The sequence below is a fragment of the Pygocentrus nattereri genome, chromosome 11 (genome assembly GCF_015220715.1).
Source record: "Pygocentrus nattereri isolate fPygNat1 chromosome 11, fPygNat1.pri, whole genome shotgun sequence".
Classification (NCBI taxonomy): Eukaryota; Metazoa; Chordata; class Actinopteri; order Characiformes; family Serrasalmidae; genus Pygocentrus; species Pygocentrus nattereri.
In genome coordinates, this window is record NC_051221.1 from 29,399,845 (window position 1) to 29,425,950 (window position 26,106).

The 26,106-nt window shown below is 38.9% G+C and overlaps 1 protein-coding gene and 1 long non-coding RNA gene across 2 annotated transcripts in view; one reads left to right on the forward strand and one right to left on the reverse strand.

The window, feature by feature from the left end:
* Nucleotides 1-26,106, forward strand: part of nell2a (neural EGFL like 2a) — a 76,870-nt gene that overhangs the window by 31,050 nt on the left and 19,714 nt on the right. The window contains exons 13-15 of the mRNA XM_017699391.2: nucleotides 5,792-5,917; nucleotides 18,296-18,418; nucleotides 20,203-20,298. Of these exons, the coding sequence (XP_017554880.1) occupies nucleotides 5,792-5,917; nucleotides 18,296-18,418; nucleotides 20,203-20,298 (345 nt within the window). The remainder of the gene's footprint in view (nucleotides 1-5,791; nucleotides 5,918-18,295; nucleotides 18,419-20,202; nucleotides 20,299-26,106) is intronic.
* Nucleotides 16,254-16,901, reverse strand: LOC119264411. Its single transcript, XR_005131012.1, has 2 exons — nucleotides 16,837-16,901; nucleotides 16,254-16,572 (listed from the first exon to the last, which is right to left on the reverse strand). It is a non-coding gene; the product is annotated as an uncharacterized LOC119264411 (long non-coding RNA).

The window sequence follows — 26,106 nt, forward strand, 5'->3', positions numbered from 1 at the left end:
CAAACAGAGTAGTATATGCCCCCAGCTCATTGTGCAAGTGAGGAAGTGAGGATTTTAGATGGGACAACATAATTCATTAGCATTAATCTGGTCTGACATAGTTCATTCTGCCTCTCACATCGTTACTGGCTTTATTGTTTCTTATTCCACTCGGCCATGAGAGTCATCATACGCCGTGTGGTGATTTACTGCATGTGAGTGTGCATTAATGAGGCTATAGCAACAGCGCGCCTTTCAGAGGATGTGCTGTTGGCGTCTCCTTTTCATCTCATCACTGCTTTGTTGACACCTTGCCAAATCCTGTTAATGATCCAAGGTGCTTTCAAGGTATTCTGCCTCTTTGTCAGCTAAAGCCTCCATGGAAAAGACGTTAAGGCCATGTGTTCAAGTGCCTCTCAATGTCCGCAGCCCTCCAGTCGCCTCTAAACACACTCTCAGAGACCCAGGGCCTGCAAAGGCTAATTAGAATGAACTACCAAGACATGTTATTAGCTGTGTAGTGTGGCTGTTAAGGCGAGTCATTGCAGCAGTGCAATAACTCAAGTCAAATCAAGGCTCACTGGTATTTGTCAAAGACTGAGGAACCTGCTAGAAAAGTGCATTTCCTTTAATTAAATCTAATTAACTCATACCTCATACCATGTCTGGCTATAACTCAGAGCTCAGTAGTAATGTTTGAAATGTGACACATCATTAACAGGAATCGTGGAAGTTAAGCCAGAGAGCAGTATGTATGCAGGCAGGATTACAAATGATCATTATGCAAACAGTGCTCTGTAGATGATCTGTACTCATGTCCAGCATGTGCCTCTATGATGTCTGTCCGGTTCACACTCTGTCAGTCATCTGTGTTGAGCCACAGCAGCAGGCAACATGTATGGGCTGTACTTTAGAGCTTCTGCCAGAATGTGTGCTGTCAGCCTGACAGCAGTGTGACTTACAAATACGCACACACACACACACACACACACACACACACACACACACACACACACACACACACACAGTTTCTTCATACTGAGAAACGCAAATGCCCTTATCTACTGTCTTATTGCTGCTATACATCTGTACACTGGTAAAAAAAATTGTGTTTTTACTGTTTGTTATTCTTGACAGAAACATATTATGCATGAAAGGGTTCATTGTTTAAGTGAACAGTTGATGATTAACACTTAATCACATCAGAAAAAGTAATTTCCACGAAGGAAAGGATTTAGGCATGAAAATGAACAGCAAATTAACTTAGACATTACCCATATAAAAATACTGTTGTTAAAGCTTGTTCTCTTTAGATGTCATGTCAGCATAAACATGAACTGTGACAATAACCTTTGTACAACAGTCTACAGCTATAAAATCCTGTCTTGTCCTGCTTCATTTTTCCTTGTTTCTGTGTGTCTTATTCCATATGTTTTTACCGTTTTGGTCTGTCTTTTCCTCAGTCATCTGTCCCACCTGGGTGTTGTCTGAGGCCCCACCCTCTCGTTAGCCCCAGGTTCTTTGCATAAGCTCTTTTGTCTATTTCTTTCCCTTGGTTTGGTCTGTTCCTTATTTGGTGGTGTAGTATGTTTGCTTTTGGTGTTTTTTTTCATCGCATTACTGCTTGCCTCATTTTGCTTTTCTTTTGTTTCTAGTTCTTTCTTTGCTACTTTTTCCATGGACAACAATAAAACTGCTAGTTCACACACACATTCTGCCTTTTTGTCTGCCAACATATTACAACAGCTATGACTACTTTCACAGCTGGTTTTGTCAAGTCAACACAAAATCTGACTACAAAATTCCCTCTTCTAGTTTGATTAACTATTAAAAGTAGACTAAATCCTCTTACTTGTAGACTGCCATTGAAGCACACTTTGAGAGAGTGATGTCATATGGTTGCCCTTGGCTTCCTTCATTAAGAAACGGCAAGCTAAACACCTGGAAGGTTGATTGGAAGAGATGTTTAGCTTGCTGTTTCTCCATCAATAGATAAGAACCAAGTGCAAGGTTCAGTGCAACCATATGAAACCCAACCAAATGACATCACAGATGGTGTGTCCCTAACGACTGACCATCCAGCATTCAATACAGCTTGCTGTTTTCTCATCTGAAAAAAAACAAATGAAGAGTTAACAACTTGCATAGTGCCATTTTGCTGAAATACAGAATTGTTGTTGACTAGTGGATTCTTTATAAACATAGCCAGCGGTAACAGCTGAGGAGTTGCCAGTAGGATGAGCATCCTCTTCATGTCAGCTGAAATGGCAAAAAATAGAACACATCAATTTAATTGTTTAGTTTAGGCAGAATAACAGCAGCATGTACTACACATGTATATCTGTCCCTCAGTGAAGTACCAGTATCAGCACTGAACAGATTTCTTCATTTCCCTTCTTCAGAGTTATATCAAATAGTCTAATATCAGCCATAGGCTTGCATGCTGCAACTAGCTAAAATTAGTGTGGAATTTTGTGTAGAGAGAAGATGTGATGTTTCGCGGGCCAAACACTGCATATGTAGCACATTTTCTCTAACAAAATTATGGCTTTCAAAAACCACTGACCAATGACCACAGAATTCAGTTATTAGCTAAATTTATTTAGTTAGTTATCAAATGTTTCCTCTCTGTGAACTCTCCTCTGTAAATCAAGTTCAGCCAACACAAACCAATTATAACAAAAACAAGTCTAGGGCAGTTTATATATTAATTAATAGATCTTAACATAAAAGGAACTTACTTTGTCCAGTATTGCCCAGGAGGGAAAGGTAAGCTTCAGTCTTGCCAGCATTTGACAGCTAGTTGTTGAACATGCTAAAAGGACAAAAACGTAGTCTCCTACAAAATGATAATCCAGACATTCCGCGAAATCCAGGATGAAAAATCACAAGAAATTGCTTCATATCATGCAACTCCTGTAATGCATTAGTTTTATAAGAAACAGATGTTTTTAAGGAGAATGTGATAATATGGTAAAAAAAATGGCTGTATTAGTTTTACAGTAAAGAGCTGTTTTTTGTGTATAACTGGATAATACTGTTGAAAACTGGCTGTTAACTTATAGCAGTTTTTACAGTGTACACACCCTTGCTCATATGTGCATTTAAGTGATTATAGTTACTTATAAGTTTAAATATATTGACTTGTACATTTTAAGCAATTCTTCTTTCATTTATCTAGAATACTACAGGTGCCTTGACCAAATAAACAAGTTATGGTGGTAAAAATAGGCAAAAAAGGTTAATGTTTAAATGATCATTGTTAGCAATCAAGACAGCTACCATGTACTTTAATATATGTTGAACATATTGATTTCTGTGGGCTGTCCTAACCACTACGAGAGCCAAATGACTGTCTACAAATTACATTGCAAGTGCTGATCAAAGGAGTCTAGGCACACCACACCAAAGTTAGAATGGCTCATATTTACAGTAGATATGAGGTCTCAAAAGATGTCTGCCAGATTTTGTACACATTGGCCTTTTTAAATTAGTATGGTATTTCATTCAGAAATAGCTAAGAAAACATTGCATTTATTAACATGTTATTAACATTTTATTTATTAACAAATAAGTCAGAATGCCAGGAAATAGTGCTTTATTTGGACTTTGTACCAAATTTTATTCATAGGAATTATGTCACTAGGCTCTGTTACAGAGCCTGTCTGGTTATAATGTGACTAGCGTTTTAAATTGTGGCTGATGTGTTAGATGTAGAATGAATGCAATCTAGAAATCATTGTATTGTATTTAATCAAAATTTTAATTTTGTGTATTGTTGTACCCATACCAAATTTTTGCCCAATGCTTCAAAGTTCACATTGGTCTGTTTCAGTGTAGAAAAATATTTGAAATCATATTTAATAATGATATTTTATTTCACAGTAGCAGTTTGTTATGTTACATTTAATGGTAGTTTAAGTTAACTAGCTATAAAGTGCCTGCTTCAGTACTTGTGCACCACAATCTATTGCACCACGAAGTTCAAGACCCCTTTGGGTGTGTCATATACCTATTTAAATAATTATTTTACTGAATTATGAAGTATAAGTAATTGCTTAGGTCTTAGGGCAAATCATGTGTTTTCTTGGTCTTTGTATCTGAGATTTCACTGCCTTATGATCTTGACAGGGATGATTTTCTATTGAGATATTATTGAAGAATTAACTGGTGTAAGGGTAATATTGTTATTAATATGTGCTTTTGCTTGTATAATTGTATTGCATGTCATGGAGGAAGTCATTTTGAAACAGGTTTTGCTTGCTTGAACGTAAGCCATTTGTTTAGGCCATTAGTCTTCTTGTTATTACTGTATATTGTTTATTGTTTGTTTGCTACTTCTGTCATAATGCAGTCGTGTCTAATTGGAATCCTTCTCCATATTTAAAGCCATGTGTCTCTGTCAACTCTGATGTGCATGATTGATGTTGCTTTGGTGCCTGCGAAATAGAAAAACAACTGAAAAGTTGAAGGACTACCTCTCTGTTCATTTATCTCATTCTGCGAATGAGTCTGCTGACCCAGATCACTCTTGGAATAAAAGCCTGCATTGATTCTGCAGGTTTCGTTTACAATGCTGAAGCACGTTATACGGCCACTGCGTGACAGGACAATCAGGGTAATGGAATCCCTAATGGACAGAGAAGTCAGTCCTGTGATTGTGAGGGCTCAGTAATCTCTCACCGACGTAGGGGGTGTAAGGCCTCCGTGTGAGAGTTGTTTATAGAGTTCGCTGTAATCACTCAGGTGAGATGCATCTGCAGATTGTTTGATCATTGTGTCAGTGTGTTTGCATTAGTCCCAGCACAGGCCCAATCAAATAAAAGATGATGGCTTGATGAATAGATGGCTTGACTGACAGGTGCGTGCATGATGAATAAATGAATGAATACATGGATGAGTGAGCCTGCCAGTGAATGAGTGAATTCTCTCCTCTGATAGAGCACATTGTCTTTGCCAGCTTGTCTGCCATCTCTGAAGAGTGATGGGGGGATGGCCTCCAGTTCTGAAACAGCCAAGCATTCATTCAGTACGATGAATGCTGAGAGTCGTTTAAGGCTTTGCTCAAGGATATTTGGTTCTCTTATGGCAGTGTAAGGAGAGAGAGAGATAGAGAATCATCTGCTTATTATTTTGCTCTTGCATTCACTAGGTTTAAATCGTTTGCTTCTAAAAGTACTGAGTGCCTTCATAGAATGACGTAGGCATTCATTACAATAAGCCGAAATGTTCGATAATCTAAGCAGAGAGGACAAGGAGAAGTTCTGTGAGGTTAAGTTGAACGATTCAAGCTATGGCCAAGGACGAGTGTTCGAAGCAAATTGGGTTATCATTTCATTTTAAGCCTACAGTCATAAAGAATGTATCATGAATGTTTCAGACCAGCACTGGTGAAAATTCATAAGACTTTTTATTAGACTGCTGTGAGATTTGATTTAAGACCTTGCATTTGACTTTTTTTTTGTCAGACTAAAACCACTTGTGTGTTTTACCTCTCTGCTTCTCTGACGCAGTCTGAAGTAATGTCCATCATCTTTTTTTCTTTCAATGTGCTGCAGCTTCATAGCTAGTTTAATGTGACATAGCTCTGATTGAGTTTTAGTCTCTTTTAATTGCAGATCACTAATGTAACAGGCATTACTTTGAATAAAATCTCTGGAACTTTGGTCTGGTAATTAGAAAATTCTTTAATCAGCTAGCTCAAATGGCCTGAGAGCTTTTGTGTTGCTTAGATGTAATATCATATCACCTTATGTACATTAAAAAGATTTGAATGTTAAAATCTTGTATGAAAAATGTGTGTTTTTTGTAGATATTGATGAGTGTGCGGAGGGAAAGCATTACTGCAGGGAGAACACGATGTGTGTGAACACTCCTGGATCCTTCATGTGCATCTGCCATACTGGATACATCCGCATCGATGACTACTCTTGCACTGGTAAGAGACAAACACAGCTAAGTGGCACACAAGTAGTGTTACTCAGAAAAAACAATGTAGCACAAATTAAGGGTCTCAAACTATAATGGGGTTACTTGAATTCTTACTTCCTGGAAAAAGTTTCACTACTCAATAATGCAAATCTATATCAACTAGAAGGCACATTTGAAACTCAACGGTTTGCTCACTATACTTAGATTAAAAGCATGAACGGCTAATGCTGTTTGAAACCCACACTTAAAAATGATGGTTCTTCAAGGTTCTTTAGTAAACAAAATGGTTCTATGTAGATTCATGAACACTTAAAGAGTAGTTCTTTGAGTGTTCGTGGCTTCATATTTGCTTCATCTTTACTAAAGAACCCATGAAAAGCCATCTTTTTGAAACCAGCCAGTAGAAACAGTTTACTAAGCATCTCCCTCAAAATACATATTTTATAATATAATGTTTACAGAGCTGTTTGTGAATGAAAATCAAGTCTGGCCTCTTTAGGTGAGGTTGGGGGCTCTCTGATCTTCAGCTTGGGGATTCTTCCATTTCAGGTTAGCATAAGTGGCTTCGACAGATTGCTTCCAACACTTCCTGCACTTCCCACACTTTTCACAAAATTACATACAAGCACTGGCACAGATAATATATAGATGAAGTATATGTTTTAAAAGCATCACACATAATACTCCTCTGTTAGAGACATATTTCCCGTGTGTTTGTGTAAATGAATATCAAACTGAAACAGTGTACTGTATTGGATAGTGTGATGATGTTAGAGTGATGATGATAATCACAGATTTAACCCCAATTTCCAAACTAGATCTTATAGAAGTGACACTGTTGTCCTTTTTGTGCCATTGTATAATTAAAAAACCATTCTCACTAGAGCAGTGTAGCTCAGCGTGAAACAAGCAGCACGGGGGTTTGGTAGTGTGCACTTACTGGCTTGGAATACAGTGATTAGATTGAGCAGGAAAACACTCTTGAGTGTTTATGTGCCTGCTAGTCTTTGTGTAGAGTGATTGGGTGTGCCTGGTTTGTGAGAATGCAGTTAGACCTGATTTATTGGTGCTTTCCAGATATTTATGTTGCAGTGCATGCAATTTCACATTATGTTTAAGATTTACTGTGCTGCCCTATATGTCTAATAGTTTCAAATAGACTCAGCATCCATTCTCTGCACATAAGGCTTTTGTGGCTTTTATTTCTGTCCTTGTGGTTATGCAGCACTGCATACACCTCAAATTGTGGAGAACACTGTTAAGTATCATATTCATACTTGTTCTAGTTCAGCTGTGCACTGCTTGTTGTATAGTCTTAATGACAATACAGTTCCTCCAGACAATAAATTGCCTCCAGAGACTTGACAGGAAAGAAACTTCCTATGGAAACCTATCTTCCTAGAGAATCATCTTCAGTCCTTTTTTTCATAATTTCATAATTGCTGAATTCATGCTTATGTAGTGCTGCTATATATACAATGGCTCAGTTATAGAGTATATTGCATTTTGTATAATATTGTATACCAGACAACACATAAACAATTTTCATCATTTAATTATTCTGAAGATCAATATCAGACAGCTGATGGATTAAATTTTGCCATAGCACTTTCCCATAGATCACTATTAAAAGGCTGAGAGCTTGAAGCGGCCATGCAGTGCTTTGCATCCCCCTATAAAAGTCAATTTGTGTGATTAAGTCACCCTTTCTCTGGCTCTACTGTAATGACTTTGTTGTATGAGGTGCTCGCCACCTTCAAATGGCTGTCATCCTTGTATTGAGTTATGAAGATAGAGCAATACTTGCACCATCATTGTCTTGGCACATATTTAAAGACATAACTCTTCTTGACGCACACACACACACACACACACACACACACACATACACATACATAAGAGGGGAATTGTGATATAGTAAATGGCCTTGAAATATCTATAAATGATATTAAAGTAATATTGATAGTAAGGTATTCCCTTTGGACAAGGACTCTGTTGCCTCATAGTTCCTTGTGCATGTACTGTGATGTATATCATGTAAATTCAGGACCATTTTGTTGGAACCATAGAGTGTCTGCTTTTATTATGTTTAACATTCCACTGGTTTTTAGGCAGATGTTTCAGTGCTGTGATTCTACGTGATTTCAGTTCTACGTGATTATGGACTCCATCTAAATGAAAACAGAACTCCCCATTTTGTCCTCCCTATTTCCATCTATGGATTCAATCTAGTGTTAATGTCTGTCCTGCATGCCTGGTGAGCACGATTATAATATCTGACCGAGTCGTTCACTGTATGACTATATTGTACTAGACTGATTCCTATTTTCTTATTCTTGCTGTATCATTATCAAATCAAGGTCTTGAAGTAAAATACGGAAGAATAAATATGAAATCGCTGAGAAGTATAAGGAAGATTTTTAAAGAATTGAGGAATGCAGTTACTCTGAAGTGACGTGTCTGATCTCCTGTTAGCACAGTCTAAAGAGCTGTTTGTTAAAAGACACAGAAGTTGCACACTGGCCTGAAATGTGAGTGAGCTAGCACATCTTGTGCTGTGTAAAGCACAATGTATATTTTTTAGCTCCACCTTGAGTGTGGATTAGAGGTCTGCATAGGCATGAAATTAAGCTTGAATCTGAGCAACTTTGCAACCCGACCCTTTGCAACTGTTTTATTGGTGAATGAATGTGTTCACAAATGTCTTAAATGGACTCAGCCTCAATTTAGTTCATGTTGAATTCATTGAGAGAAAATATGCATATAATAATACTCACTATCAAAGAAACTCAAGCCTGACTTGAGCCAAATGTTGTACATGAAAAATAGGTTAAAATTGGTCTCGAATCCCAATATATTGTGAGGCTTGAGTTGGGTGGCAGACCTCTAGAATAGATCACTTTAGCACCTCTCAGTACTGTACTCTGTTACATTTGTTTCTCTTTTGCTCAGTTATATGGAGACGATTTCTGCCTATGAGCTCAGGATGGGATTGTTAATTTCTTTTTTTATTTTTTTTTACTTGTAGTTAAAACTGTAAAACTCCTCATGGCGTCCATTGTTTCATTGTGGCTTTGGCAGCAGACGGACATGCTGCTGTGCCAGTACCGCTCCCCTATCGTCCTCTGTCCCTGCACACTATTTTTGTCCCACGCTTTGAATGGCACTTCATAAAGGAAAAGCGCTCTCACAGTTAGCTCTGTCTGCCAACAGGACGTCTGAATTAAAGAGCCTCCTAAGTTGAGCTGAAACATTCCACAACAGTCCAAATTTTAATTAGATGGATTTCTGGCTTGATTTGAGGGGAAACAGTTTGGATTAGTCCTGTGAGTTTTTGCTTTGAATATAGGAAAATGAATTCCTCCCCACATATAGACACAAATGCACACATACACAAACACACAATGACACTTTCAATCTTTCAATTACAGAATATTTGTATTTGCCATTTCAGTGCTGTGATATTGACTGTACCTCAGCCACAGGTGTTGTAATTAATGGCTGGTGAGCTTCTGTTTGCTTTGAATTTGAACGCACAGAGAAATGTTCTTTTCCCTAATTGCTTACAGTCTACACACACACACACACACACACACACACACACACACACACACACACACACTGCAGTCTGCACTATATCAATCCACCTCCACTTTGTAATACTCCTTATAGCATTCTGATAAAATACTATTCTGTCTCTGTTCCCAGGAGACACAGGCAATTAATTGCAGGTTGCAGACCACAGCAGTTTGGGTTCTGGCCCTTGAGACGGGGATGATATAAATGTATTTGTGTTGAGATAAAACTTTGCCCTACACGGGTGGCCAGCACATTTAAGACTGCAATTACTGAAGGGGCTGAAGGTAATCTTTGAATCAAATTTTACATACGTACTCCATTAAAGGTTTGGGGACAAACACATTTGATGAATTATGTTTGTTTTCCATTGTTAAGTAAATACTTGTAAAGTTTTTGACAAATGTGAAATTATTTATTATTATTATATTATTAGTATTTATTTATTATTATTATTATAAATTATTATTATTATTATTATAACATATATATTATTATAAATGATTTACTATTAAGAATTAGTCAAATTTGGTGAATTTCTAAATAGTAATTATAGTAAAAAAGAAAATTAATCATAAATTGGTAATGCGGCTGCTCTGTAACTTTATACTCACCAAAAGGCAGTGAAGTGTATGAAGCACACATTTGGATAATAGAACACAGGCATTCAGTTCATACTTTCAATCTAGTTTCTGGTTATGAAGTCTGGATTTGAAGACGTCTGCTATAGAAAGACTGCTGCAGCTGTCTAAAGGCTAAAGCACACAAGATGAAAATCTCCATTCTGCAGTGTGTATAGTACAGAGCTCAGCTTTAACACACAGGGCATTTTGTAGCACATTGGTCAATTATTTTTCATATCCTTGCAGATTGTGAAAATGGACAAAAATGCCCTTTAGTATTTACTCCAGGTATATTTTGCAACACTTTATGTTCATCAAAGTGTCTGAAGAGTAAGAGAAGTGTAAGTTTTAAGTGTAAGTAAATTTTTGACCTAGAAGTGGTTTACGCAGCTGAAAGGTTTGAGTGCTGATGGGTTCTGATATCACAACAAGGGGATAAAATATGTGTCGAAAACCAGTCGTAAAACACGACTGTTAGAGCTAAGTCTTCGATGCAAGCCATAAATGTGAAAGCTCAATCAAAAACAAGGAGACAGTTATTCAATACCTCTACAGTAATGCTAGTGTCTATTCTAGTGCTATGTTAATGTTAAGCTAACAGCGATTCATATGAACATTTTCAGCTTTTATGGATTAAACACTGACATTTAAAGATTGCAAAGGATCGTATGTGATTTGTCTGAGGCTTGTAATGGATATTAACATATATTTTACCTGGTATGTAGCATTTTTTCAATGATTCTTTCAGTAATGAGGCCTGGCATAGAGCAATGTTTGCTGCCACTGTTTTCCATTTCTAACACTGAAATTAGACTGCCCTGTTAGCAGGCCCTGAGGGTTCCCCATTTTAGAAAACACAATAACACCCAGGAAATTCCAGTTATGATCCATTTTGCTACATATTTAATCGAGTTAAGGGGAACACTGACAAATTCTCTGTATAATGAGACGTTCAGATTGATAGAGTTAAAAGCTAAGTGTTCCCAACCATTGATGGGCAATGTATGTATTGAAGGCTAGATATAACTTGCCATTACATAAGGTGTTATTAATCCAGGTGTAATCAGATCCTGTCAGTTACTTCAGTGTTGGGTCAATGAATGTTCAACAGCCTGTTCTGATTGGCCAGTCATCACCTCTTATATAATCAGTCCTCCATTCTCCCCTTCAGCATGAAGGTCAAGATTTCACTTTTGTCTCGGTGAGGTGAGGCAGGGCCTCAAGTGCTCTAACACTAATAAAGATTAGCCTATAATCCCTTCCTTCCATCTCTTTCTGTTCCCCATCTATCTCACTCTCTTTCTACTCTCTCTTGATCTGTGTGTGTGTGTCTATTTGTGGGTTTTTGTCCAGAGGTGTGTAAGAGCGCTTTAATCTGATGATAACAGAGCTGCCTGAGTCTTTTCAGATTGTGTTGCTGGTGGGGGGTGTATGTGTGTATCAGCTAACTCACTTACCCACAGGGGCTCACAAGGGATGCAGGATTAGAGTGGTCCAATTCAAAGTGTCCGCCAGCAACAGTGCACTAGTGAGATGCTGCTGTCTCCTCATCGTTTCCCCATGAGTCTGTCTGCCTGCATGTGAGCCTTGCTCAGACCTTTCAAAAAGAACAGTACATCATTGGATCTGTGGTCGAGACCTATAAATGTAGTTCAGTGAATATGATTCCTTTTAGTAATGGAGAACCAACCACTACTTTTTTTATGCTTTTGCAGCAGCTTCCTGTCAGCCTTGTGCTTAATTGCCCAACAGAATGGATCCAATCCTGGTTTTATTTTATTTTGTGGGGAAAACGACTGAGCGATGACGTCAGTGGTTTTTTCAGGAGTGATAGAAGCTGATGAATGCATGAGAATTTCTTTTCTGTCAGTTTTCTAACTCCATACTTCCTTTTCTTATTGCTTTATGCCTGCATTTCCAGAACACAGCTTGCTTGGCTTGATAAGAAAGCCAAATGCGTAAACTTAACATCTGTTGCTTTTCAGAGCACTCATGTGTTTGGGGATAGTGTCTGATATGCATGTGTTACACTGCAAGCTGACTTCGCGAGGGGTGAAAGAGCTTGTTTTCAGGTTCTTTTTTATTCCATAAATAAACGCGCTTCATTAGCATCCAGCTTCTGGGTTTCGTATGCTTCACTCACAACAAGCCCTCTGCCTCTGCGCAGATGTTCCAACAGCAGTAAAAAAGAGGAGTGGAGAGAGAGCAGGCATCCCCTGGTGACTGCCTGTACATAATTGATTGTTTATCTGTCAGGAGCATGAACAGCAGTGGAGAGAGATGTAGAGAGAGATGTAGAGAGAGAGAGAGAGAGAGAGAGAGAGAGAGAGAGAGAGAGATTTGAGTAGATTTGAGTGGCAGGAGGAGAGAAAGTGTCAGAGCATTTCTGCAGTCCTGTCGATATGCATGCAGTGGCACACAGCAGGCAGGTCCAGCTGTCAGCAGGCCGCAGTGACCTTGGGTTAATCTCCTCAGCCCCTCAGTTTGACAATTCATTCCTGCTTCATTCTGACTCCCTGTGATAGGACTTCTATGTTTAATTTAATATTACATAGAGATAGAATGTGGTAGAACTGCATGGTAGCCTTCAGCTGGCTGCAGCAGAATTTCTATGCTTCCATTTTTTGAAAAGAATGACCAAAATGTAAGATACAGGCTCTACACCTCTCTCTGGTGGAGTATACAACTCAGACATCCCATGGTTCTTATGATAAAGTTTAGAGAGCTGATTTACATGTCAGAACTCACAATTCACTATTCAGTATTTAACTTTTCATGACAGTTTGATGCTTTCTTTAAAGTTTCAATTTTTAGTTTCATTTTACAAGGCACAAAAGGGTGTTTAGGACATGATTTTAGATCAGGGGTGCTTAATCCTGGTGCTGGAGATATTCCACCCTGCAGAGTGTGGCTCCAGTCCTAATGAAACACATGATCTACGCAATGACGGCCTTCAAGAGCATCAGAAGTAAAGAAAAAAAAATACAGAGCTGAATGTGTTGGATCTGAACTCTCCAGTGTGGTAGATCTCCAGGACCACCACTGTTCTAGAGCATAATGAAGAAATGAGAGAATGTTCATCACAACTGGACACCCACAAGGGAATGAGGTTAAAACCCTGTCAACTGCAGGCTTATTGTTCAGTTATTAAGCATAAGACATTATTTAGTGACTGCTATGAATTATTCAGTACTGTCAAACTAATATGTAAGTTATGTAGTTATGAGAATTGAGGAGTTAAAGTGTGGGCTCTTGACGTTTAAGCGATTAATGGCAGAATACACACTTTCACAATTCAGTGGTCATAGTTCCACTTCATTTTTGTCTTGAATGTGAAGTGAGGTAAAGTAAAAACACTGTTCATCATAGTTTCAGCCAAAGAGCACTCATGCAGGAATGAGTCATACTTTGGCTCTCCAGAAGTCAGTGAGTCACCCCCCCCTTCTCTCTGTCTATCTCTTTCTCTGTTCTCCTCTCCATCTTCCTCTCTACCTCTGTCTGTCTGTCTTTCCCTCTTCTCTCTCTTTCCCCTCTATCCATTTGAATCCCAGTCTTCAAAATAATACAGACACTTACCAACCCATCAAGGAATTCATGCAGGCTTTCCATCTGAAGAACATTGGACCAGACTTTTTAATGGAGGAACATGTCAGACTGTCTGTGTTAGCTTTATTAACAGTTAGGCTTTATTGGCTGTAAGTACAGGCAGCTTAAGTCAGACACCAAATAGTGCAGATAGATGTAACAGGGGAAGACAGTGGACCTTCAGTTTGAAGTTCAGTTGAAAGTTAGTCAGAGGAATTAAGCAAATTCAAGCATGACTTTGCAAAAATCTTAAGTCTACTTTTCTACTGAAGACTGCATCTTAGTTTGGTAGTTGTGCTGAACAGAATATACTTGGATTTTTTATTCTTTTGTATGCATATTTGTTTTAAAGGAATAGTTTACATTGAGTTTACAATAGTTTACAACATTTACGCATTTTTCCACTTATCGTTGATGTAGTTAGGGTTAGGGTTATGTTTTGTTTGGAGACCAAATTTTGCTTCTTTAGTTTAGAACTGGAGCTGTGAGGCTGACATTGCATACAGACACTAACACAGTAGTCACCCAAATAACTTAAATTATATAGCAAAACATCATCAAGATGTCTCTCAAACCGCATTCATGTCTTAATTAAGGGTGCACTGACTTGTCAATGAACTATAAATCCATTAGCCAAACCTAACTGTGTAGCTGAAAGCTGTGGGCAGACATTTTAAACAACAGGTTCTGTGCTCACAAACCACCTCAGGAGTAGGAGTGCTGATCTAAAATCAGTTACTGTGGAAGTGATAGTCATAAATACAGAAGAATTTGATTCAAGATCAGTGCCTTAATTTATGTCTGCTTTGTGAATACCAAGTGCACATGCTGTCTGAAAGGGCTGGCCATGAAGTTGTTTTCATTTTAAAGAGCATAATAAGTCATACTTTCTCCTAAAGCACATTGACTCATCCGTGTGCCCTTACTTAAGATTGATTTGGGTGCAATTTGAGTGGGTTGAGAGACGTTCTGGGCAGGTTTTTATGGAAATGATTTAGACTGTTTAGGTGACTATTGAGTTCTAGGGTCACCAGATTAAAATTGAAGAATCAAAGTAGAAACTCCAAATATGTCTTGTCCGATCAGCTACATCTAGAGTAAATGTGAAATTGTGTGTGTAAATTAGATTTTTCACTGAACATTTAAGGCACTCATATAACTGGGTCTTAGGCTAATTACACTATGTAACACAAGTTTTGTTCCCAGCTTTTTAATGTTATATTCCAATTGCTTATGTCTAAAACAAATTAAAAATTGCTTACATTCATCATAAACTTCGCTTTTGTGACCACGGCAACGAAAATTATGAATTTTTATTATAGAAACAGACGATTTTGCATCTACTCATTTATACAGTCAGACTAAGAACACTATAGGCATTGCAAATTTACAAAGATTACCAAAAACTGTTCAGAAGTGTGTGGTTTTCCGAGATTTACGACTATACTGCAAATCAGATTCACGAATCAATCCCCAAATATAGTCGCCCATCATGTTCTCGTTATACTGTCCTTGGTAACGGCATTCAAAGTTCATAATGTCCTGGTGGAAGCGCTCGCCTTGCTCCTCTGAATAAGCTCCCATGTTCTCTTTGAACTTATCAAGATGAGCATCAAGGATATGGATTTTGAGTGACATCCTGCAGCCCATTGCAGCATAGTTCTTTATCAGAGTCTGGACCAGTTGTACATAGTTTTCATCTTTATGATTGCCTAGGAAGCGGCGAACCACTGCGACAAAACTGTTCCAAGCCGCTCTCTCCTTCCTATTCAGCTTCTTGGGCACTTCACTGCACTCTATGATCTTCTTGATTTGTGGTCCGACGAAGACACCAGCTTTGATCTTTGCTTCAGAAAGCTTAGGGAAAAGATCTTGGAGGTTCTCGACTCCTTATCTAGAGCCCTGACAAATTGTTTTATGAGCCCCAACTTGATGTGTAGTGGTGGCATCAGCACCTTGCGTGGGTCCACCAGTGGCTCCCACTTTACATTGTTCTTCCCCACAGTGAACTCTGTCCGCTGAGTCCAGTCCCGCCTGTGGTAGTGCACTTTAGTATCCCGGCTGTCCCAAAGGCAAATAAAGCAAGGATACTTAGTAAAACCACCTTGGAGGCCCATCAGGAATGACACCATTTTGAAAGCTCCAATAACTTCCCAGCTGTACTCATCATACTTCAAGGCACCTAGCAACATCTTGACACTGGTGTATTCCTCTTTCAGGTGCACCGAGTGAGCTACAGGAAGAGATGGGTACTTGTTCCCATTGTGAAGCAGCACGGCTTTGAGGCTCTTGCATGAGCTGTCTATGAAGAGACGCCACTCATTCGGGTTACAGGTGATACCTATAGCCTCGAATAGACTGGCCACATTGTTGCAGAAGCACAGTCCGTCTTGATGACTGAAGAAGGTGGAAAAAACTTGGTGACGCTTCCTCTGACCTGTGACTTGGACACTTTCATCTAATAAGTTCCATTGCTTGAGCCTTGATGTCAGAAGCTCAGCGTTGGACTTGGTGAGACCAAGGTCTCTGATCAGATCATTGAGGTCTTTTTGGTTAGGGTAGTATGGCTTCCGCTCCTCATCTGCACATGAAGAGAAATCGTGATCTTCAACATCTTCCTGGGTGTCTGACCTGCTGCTTTCTTCTGAAGGTGGTGTTGCTCTGTCTGGAGGTGTTGGTACAGGAAGTTCAGGGCAGTGTGGTACTGGGGCAGTAGATGAAGGAATGTCAGGATACGTTACAGGCGTTGCATTTTTGCCAGTGCGACGTTTGGAAGGGTCCACCATGCAGAAGTAGCAATTTGTTGAGTGATCAGTCGGTTCACGCCAAATTCTTGGGACAGCAAAATGCATGGCTCTCTTCTCTCCCCTGTACCAACCTATAAGCAAACAAAATAAAATTTGGATTGAGAATTTGATTTAGGCCTATTTCACACTAATGACTAGAGGTAGGTGCGATATTAACACAGTTTGAAATCTGTTATATATCAAACAATAAAATATATCTCTATATATTTGATATATTTAACTACAACATGTGAAAAGGTGTTAATTAAAGCTCTTTTAAACTTAAACTGATTTAAAAATTTTGCAAAATAAAAATTTTAATCTGCTATTTAAGAGAGTATCATTTATCCGCGTACCTTCAAGAGTTTTCTTGCAGTGCTCACATGTGAAATGAGGAGCCCATGGTTTGTCTTGGTCACCAACAGGCATGCCCAAGTATGCTTTGTAGGCCTCACACATCTTAGCAGATGCTTCCACAGAGTACTTTTTCGCTCTTGTCTTTATAAAATGGCCACATACATAGCAAAATGTGTCTGCTGGATGTATGCAACCTCTTGATGCCATCTAAATTGACTAAGTTGCTGTGTACTGTAAGGAAAAAGGATGTCTCTCCAAACTCGATAAAAATGGTCAATCTTTATTCCATGCAGTATCAAAGTACAAGCGTGTACTGAGGATTCAGCAGAGCAAGACTGATCACCCGGTAGCAGAGTAACACACAATATATACATTTGAAAGTAGTGGTCCTTCCTAAGCTCCTCCTGTAATGGGTGTGGGGTGAAGTGTGAATACTGTTGTTATCAGAATCTGAATAGAGAATGAATTCACACCTGTCTGTCTAGGTCAATTCCCCTTTGTCTGTGATGGCTGTTGCCCACTTACTATGCAATCCCAATCAATTAGATCATGTCTCTCCGTCTCTCAGGAAGGGCTATAGTGGCCCTATATAACTGTAGTTATACAGCTATCTACAATTCTGTACAGTCCCAGAAAGTTCTAGATAATTCTGGACAGTTCTAGAAACTTCTTGATAGTTCTCACAATTCCAGAAGCTTCTTAAGTATCTTGAAATATGGCGAAAATCCTTAAAAATAGATCAATTTCAAAATATCATTGTGCTGACCACAAAAGCAAAGTTTATAGGGAATAATAGCTTTTTTCTATTCATTTAAGGTACAAACAATCAGGAAAACACACTTAACAACTGGGAACATTTTTTTTTTTAAATTGTTACATGGTGTTATTAAAGCATCACTTAAGTTTGTTGAGAAGATGCTGAAAACTATGCAGGTGATGAGTTGACCTTGGCAACACTTCTGCTAGATCCACCCATGATATGAATCAAAGCAGATTATTTATGGAACGTTTGCAGAACTTCTAACAGAATACATCTATCCCACAATCCCTTGTGGATAAAGATCTCCCCCTGTGTTCATGGTCAATTGGAGGGCAGACAGAAATTGCATCTTCAGCGTTACAAGGTCCTGCCGTCTGTGTGCGTGTGCATGCGTATCTCAGAATGTTTGCATAGGAAGCTGAAAAGTTCAATTCAAAGTCATTCCAGTGCAAAGTTTTCTTTCACCTTCTCTGGCTCTAAAGGAGGCTGTTGTAGTAATCCATCAGCTCTCCTGCTGAGCCTGATTTCTTCCAAGGTTTCATTTCCGCTTTATTCGCCTCAGGACAGTAGCACACACTACCACTGTTTGAAAGTTACTCAGTTCAACTTTTTGTTTTCATTAATTATCATGATGTTTGTCTCATATTCTCTTTCTCTCTCTCTCTCTCTCTCTCTCTCTCTCTCTCTCTCTCTTACAGAGCATGATGAGTGTGTGTCAGAACAGCACAACTGTGATGAGAATGCATTGTGTTTTAACACTGTCGGGGGACACAGCTGCTCCTGTAAACCCGGCTACACCGGCAATGGCACCATCTGCCGAGGTGAAACACCCCTGCCCAACACAGCCAAACTTACCTGCTCTTATTTACACACAGTTCACCTGGCAGTTTAGGTTTTATCTCTCCCACATAGAAGCTTCTTTTCACATTTCATACAACATTTACAAGTATTTTCTGGCACAGTCTGATTTGTTGAGAAGTGTTAAACTCATGCTAATATTAGTGAAAACTTTGTTTTGTTATAATAATCGAGCACTGGTTGCTAAGTAACGACTTGCTATGTGCTGTGGCTAACTGTTAAAACACTTCTGCATTAGTGCATACAAAACCTGAAAATGGATATGTTACAGAATTTCTATAAGAAAATATTTGACCTGTAGACTGTTTGATCAGATTTTGATAAAGATTGTGACAACAGGACTATGTCAAATTCCAAACCTGTCACTGCCACTAATCAGTAACACAAAAGGCTTTCTTACCAGAAGGGACTGCCAGTAAAAAACAATTAAAGCACTTTTTCTGCAATGTTCAGGGCTTTTTTGCATTTCTTTGTTCTTTATTTTACAAAACCTCTCTATAAAAGCATTAAAGGGGGCAGTCGTGGGCTGGAGGTTTGGGAACCAGCCCTGTGACTGGAAGGTTGCCGGTTCGATCCCCTCGGCTGACAGTCCATGACTGAAGTGCCCTTGAGCAAGGCACCTAACCCCCAACTACTCCCCGGGTGCCGTGGATAGGGCTGCCCACTGCTCTGGGCAAGTCTACTCACTGTCCCCTAGTGTGTGTGTTCACTAGTGTGCTTGTATGTGGGTGTTTCACTGCACAGATAGGTTAAATGCAGAGGTCTAATTTCACAGTGTGCAAACAGAGTGACAAATGGTTCTCAATTCAATTAAAAACGCTGAAGGTTGTCTTTTATTGTGATTAACATCACGATTGAGATGATCTACAGTTTGAATTGCACAATGTTATTCGCCGTAATACACTCCCTCTTGTGTTCTTTTGCTTATGTACATAATTAATTACATAGTTATAGTCGCATAATGAAATATATTTACATTTGATTTACATTCTATAGTGACAGGTTTAAGTCTGCGCTTCTGACTTGTTTCCATTTGATTCAATGCTAATAAATGCAAATGATGTTTTGTAATTCTGCAAAACAGGTTTTCACAATATTTTCAGAGTGCAAAGCTGTATTCATCATTTTATTGCGAAATCAACTCATCTTTATACATTTTCTGCAATAACACAGAAAATTACTATGTGGTTGGCATTGAGCATTATCCAGTATTATGAGATGTGACAGTATAAAAGAAATAAACATTTTAATGGAATTTTAAGGGAAACATTTTAAGTATTTTTATTTTGATGATTTTGTGTTTAAAGACTTTTAAAGTTTACACTGGACCGTTTAATCAAATTTGGATTGTTGAACAAAATTGTTCACAAAATGTTTTGGCTTTGACAAAAATGTATTGGTATTGCCAGATAGAAGTTCTGGTTATGTTTGTGCTGTTTAATTCATAGGCAAAGTTAAAATGTCTATAAAATGTATAATTAGTCATTTTTTGCAGATGCAATTTACAGTAAATTACTGGCTCATCAGTTGCATTATGTTTACAGGTGATATGTTAAAATACAGATTACTGTAATACTGGATTACAACTTATCACTACATTACACTGTAAGGATTGGTTACAAACTGTGTGACCTTTATATACATTCATAAGTTTATGTGTAACAGAGTGTCATAGTGAAAACAACAAAATGCTGTGCAAAAATCTATTTGAGCCTTGCCCTGTATGTGATCTGTGTTTGACCCCTAGCTCTGTGTGACGGTCTGTGCCTAAATGGTGGCTCCTGTGTCTCCCCCAACACATGTATGTGCACACAAGGCTTCACTGGGAAGAGGTGTGAGACAGGTAAGAGGCTTTCTGCTCATACTCTTAACCCTGCGTTCCTACACTCCACTCCCTTGCTGTTCTCTTGACTCATGTGCAGTGAGGTCTAGGTTTTGCTGCTCAGTATCTAAGCTGGTGTGATGAAGTGAAACGAGAGAGCCTTCTATTGCTGGCCTGCTATGGTACTAGACTAAAGCAATGGCACCGTAGCCTAGCAACTGTATCACCTGAAAAAGTTGATCTATCTATATGTGATTATCTTTTGGAAGTCTCTAAAATGTGACCATCACATCCTGCCTACACAGCAGATCCTCATCTGATTAAACCACAGCTTTGTACACAATCCTTGTTGCGGTTTGCAAATTTTATTTTATGTGAAATTTGATTTCAGTGTAGCTATTCATCTCAGTTCAAATACTAGTCATCTCTGTGTTCTTAGATAATAGAATCAGAAATTGATTCTGCCTCTCATCTATAGTCTAACCGCAGCCACATCGTATAGTGTTCGGCACCTGCGGCTCAGCGCTATGTTAAATAAAGTCTGATTCATTTCACAGTCTATCCCTCACATCTATCCCAGACGTTTGCTTTCTGCTCTTATTGACTTTTTATAATAAAGTTGCTTCTGTTCATATCTAATTTAGCTATGAATTACACTGAGAAGGACTGAATTTGCTGGGACATTTTAATCAAAAGGTGGATTGAAGGCTCAACGGGACTTGTGCTGTATCTCACCATCATGTAATGTGACTGGGCTATGATGGATTAGCGCTGTTCTCCTCTGTCTGCTGTTACTCTATGGGTAATTAAGGGTAGAGGCAGATGCTGAGTATGGCTGGGGGAGGTTCTACTCAGGGGAAAAACAAACTGTAGAGAGAGACGCGGGCCTGCGGCGCTTGCCTCTGCAGCGGGACCCGCCTGCCTCATCCCACCTCATATTGATTGCACATAAAGGACCCTTTACGACATGTCCCTGCACAGCACCCAATTGAAATCCAATTGTTTTGTTTTACAGCACCCTCCCTGTCATTCCCTGAGTGATAATATAGATTCCTGGGTTTCTGAAGAGCCTTCAGACATTTGATTGCAAGGACAGTAGCAAGAACGTTTCTGTAGCAGAAATGCAGCTGTTTGTTCAAAATCTGCCTCATGCTAGTGTATGAAACTCTAGTTTATACATCAGTGCTTTTTGTTAGTTGTAATTGTTTTAGAACGTTTTTGGAGCCTGATCCAAGTTATGTTACTTTATAAATATTACTCTGTAATAATAAGCTATTGTGCATAGTCTGACAGTTTTTTTTTTTGGTCTACATTTTTGTTAATTACTTTTTATAATGTCTATATATGTATGATCCAATTTCACCAATCTGATCATCTTGACTGCCTATTACTTACTTTTTTAGATATGCACACTACGAATGTATAACTTATACCTATTATAAAATAGTTATACTTATGTATAACTATTTTACAGTGTTGTGCATTGCTCCTTACACCTCTGAAGTAGCCTGCTCCTTTCTTTCAGCTTTAAAAGGACTGGTATTGCCTACCAGCAGTTTTTCACTAAAAAGGGGCCAATAAAGCAGAACCTTTCTGTGTTGCATTTGTTTTTACACCAATCACGAGTGAAAAACATGAGAGCGACTTTGTACATGGTTCAAGAGGCATGTCACTCATGGCAAGCAACAAAGACATCAAATCAAAATTTAACTGGAGCATACCCACAATTTTACATGTGGCTAAACATGTTTTAGTGAAAATGGAAATATTTTCATTTAAATTTTAAGCTTTTAATTTCTGTTAACAATAGTTCCACATTGCTCACATTAAGACCACTGAAAATGTGGCTCACCACCACAGATTGTGGATAATATGTGTTTATGGCAGCAGTGACTGAATAGAGCACAAAGAAATATGTTGCAAAGATGGATTGTATGGAGTTATAGCCTATATATGCCTGGCTTTGGATCAGATTGGGACATCTGTAATCACAAGTCTTGTACTGTGTTTATGCGATGCTGTTAAAATAGCGCTCTATATTTTGTGTGAACACTGACGGTATGCAACAAACAGTGGCATGCAGCTGTGTGAACGTTGTCAAGGTAATAGCATCAGTGGTATAGCAGTGGTGTTCTTGACCTATGTGTTCACAGTTAAATGGTGTGTTTTCATCAAAGTTTGAGTTTGCTGTGCATGAATGTTTTGGAATGTTTGTATGCTAAGACTTTCTACCACTGCTCCATTGAAGAAAAAACTCTGAGATTTATTTACCAGTTTGCTGGTGGTTTTGTTTAGAAAACCATGCTATGGCTTTGTTGTGCGGTGCAGTGGGAGGAGTGTTCTTCTGTAGTCGTACTGGGATGACTGTGTGTTTCTGTAGATTAAGGAGAAGTGTTGTGATGTGTGGCCTGAGGCACAGCTATTTTTGCTCTGTGTCTCATATTAATCATCAAGGTTGATTATGATTCAAAGAATGAACAAATGTAAAGCGACAGAATTAGACACACAAACTCACAAAGCCTACAAAAGCAGAGGAACACACAGACTGTAGAACTGTAGTACATGTGCAAATGGCAAACAGCTATATCATGAAACATTATGGGGGAGCATCATTGAAGAATGGAGCTCCTCACACTTACACATAATCATACCTTTTTCCAGAGGGCCAGTGTGTGTTTTGTGTCAGTGTGTGTGAGTGTGTTTTATATTGTGTGTGTGTCTTGTATATCTACTTGTTTTTGTGAATAGAGAAAAAGCTGATTGAGAGGTCCATTCTGCTAGTCCTTAGGAATATGTTTTTGAAAAAGAAACTACTAATTATCATAATTGATTTAACTTCTGTAGCACCTGTCTCAAACAAAAAAAATCCACATCTGCTTACAGAAATTACAACTACAAATCAGCAAGTCAGGTTAATATCATGTTAATGTTAAACTTCAGGTAAGCTCCAGCAAAAGAGCTGTGTGTGTGTGTGTGTGTGTGTGTGTGTCCATGAACTTGTTACTATCCTGACAGCTGCTGTAAACAGTCACATGTAACACATGATAATCACTCAAATTCTTTATTTATTGTTTATTTAAAATTCTTTATGAGATCTCAGAATCCAAAGAGGAGAGGCAAAGAGAGACGGGCAGACAGAGAATGATGTGCAGATACATACAAACATATAACTGTGTGTGTGTGTGTGTGAGTGTGTGTGTGGAGAGAGTCAGAGACCTTTTTTGAAAGCATATAACAAAACAGCAAAAACACTTTAGCCAGTATAATTCGCTGTGTATACTTTACTATATACATGCTGTGTTTGCTTCTTTATCTCCGTCTTTGATGGATTGCATTGCATTAATGTCACTTGGTGTCCAGCAGTGATAGAAATGGTTTGGTGATTAAAACAGCTGATTTGTATTGTTTTTCATATCAAAGCTATCAGGAGGTGTGGCTGGAACTAATGTCAATGTTCTGTCAGCTTCACTGATAGAACACTGCTCACATACAATTAGAGAAAGAGAGCAGCTCAGAGAGGTGGTGGTTCAATTGGTACATCAAGAGAGGCAGAGAAGAGAGAGAAAAGAGAAGAGAGAGAAGGTGGGAGGGTTTGGGGTTGGGGTTGAGGCAGAGGGGAAAAATGAACATGGAAATGCTTTCACTCTCTCTCGCACTCTGCCTTTCTACATAAGCTTTTAGGAACACCCTCGGGACCCACAGACTACCCAGTAACAGAGAGAGAGACAGAGATACAGAGATACAGAGGGAGAGAGTTATATGTAGAGATACAGAAATGTGTGTATGTATATGAGTATCTATCTTTCTCTCTCTATATATGTATAGATACTGTAGATAGATATAAAGATATGTAGATCTCCAGGGACAGAGAATGTTTTTGGAAAAGTTAGGTTAAGGCTCACCACTTTGCCAAAAATGCATCAGAAAAAAATCGAACAGTTTCAAAATATCTTTCCTTGGTCAGCGATTGCAAGCATTTGAGGTATTTCGCCCTCCATACTGTAAAATCTAATATAATAAATGTAATTTAATGTAATAAAAATTTAAGAAATCTCTTGAGAAATCTCTGTGCATAAAGGGCAATGCCGAAAACCACGATGGACTGCCCTTGACCTTTGATCCCCCAGATGGCACTGCATTAAACAGGCATGCTTCTGTGATAGATATCACAACATGGGCTTGGGAATACAAACTGTTGTGTAAAACTGTACTATGTACTGTGAAGACCATATGTCAATAATGTCCAGAAACACTGCTGACGTCTCTGCACTGACGTTGATCTGAAATGGACTGATGCACAGTGGGAACATGTTTTGTTAGCTTTACAGATTGTTTATAGAAATAATGATCATTGCATTTACAACCCCAATTCCAATGAAGTTGGGATGTTGTGTAAAACATAAATAAAAACAGAATACGATGATCTGCAAATCCTTTTCAACCTATATTCAATTGAATACACTACAAAGACAAGATATTTAATCTTCCAATGGATAAACTTTATTGTTTTTTTGCAAATATTCACTCATTTGAATTTGATGCCTGCAACACGTTCCAAAGAAGTTGGGAAAAGGGCGTGTTTACCACTGTGTTACATCACCTTTCCTTTTAACAACACTCAATAAGCGTTTGGGAACTGAGGACACTAATTTTAGAAGTTTTGTAGGTAGAATTCTTTCCAAGCCTTGCTTGATGTACAACTTCAGCAGTTCAACAGTCCGGGGTCTCTGTTTTCATATTTTGCGCTTCATAATGCGCCACACATTTTCAATGGGAGACAAGTCTGGACTGCAGGCAGGCCAGTCTAGTACCCGCACTCTTCTACTACGAAGCCTCGCTGTCGTAACACATGCAGAATGTGGCTTGGCATTGTCTTGCTGAAATAAGCAGGGACGTCCCTGAAAAAGACGTTGCTTGGATGGCAGCATATGTTGCTCCAAATCCTGTACCTTTCAGCATTAATGGTGCAATTTAATGTGCAAGTTACCCATGCCATGGACACTAACACACCCCAGACCATCAGAGATGCTGGCTTTTGAACTTTGCGCTGATAACAATCCTTTTCCTCTTTGGAAGTCCTTTTCCTCTTTGGCCCAGAGGACACGACATCCATGATTTCCAAAAACAATTTGAAATGTGGACTCCTCAGACCACAGGACACTTTTCCACTTTGTGTCCAGTCTCAGATGAGCTCGGGCCCAGAGAAGCCGGCGGCGTTTCTGGGTGTTGTTGATCTATGTCTTTTGCTTTGCATGGCAGAGTTTTAACTTGCACTTGTAGATGGAGCGACGAACTGTGTTCACTGACAATGGTTTTCTGAAGTGTTCCTGAGCCCATGTGGTAAAATCCATTACAGAATGATGTCGGTTTTTAATGCAGTGCGGGGTCAAATGTCACGGCCATTCAATGTTGGTTTTCTGCCTTGCCGCTTACTTGCAGAGATTTCTCCAGATTCTCTGAATCGTTTGATGATTTTATGGACTGTAGATGATGAAATCCCTAAATTCCTTGCAATAGCTCGTTGAGAAATGTTCTTAAACTGTTGGACTATTTGCTCACGCAGTTGTTCACAAAGTGGTGAACCTCGTCCCGTCCTTGCTTGTGAAAGACTGAGCCTCTCAGGGATGCTCCCTTTATACCCAATCATGACACTTACCTGTTTCCAATTGACCTGTTTACCTGTGGAATGTTCCAAACAGGTGTTTTTTGAGCATTCCTCAACTGTCCCCGTGTTTTGTTGCCCCTGTCCCAACTTCTTTGGAATCCTGTTGCAGGCATCAAGTTCAAAATAAGTGAATATTTGCAAAAAAACAATAAAGTTTATCCGTT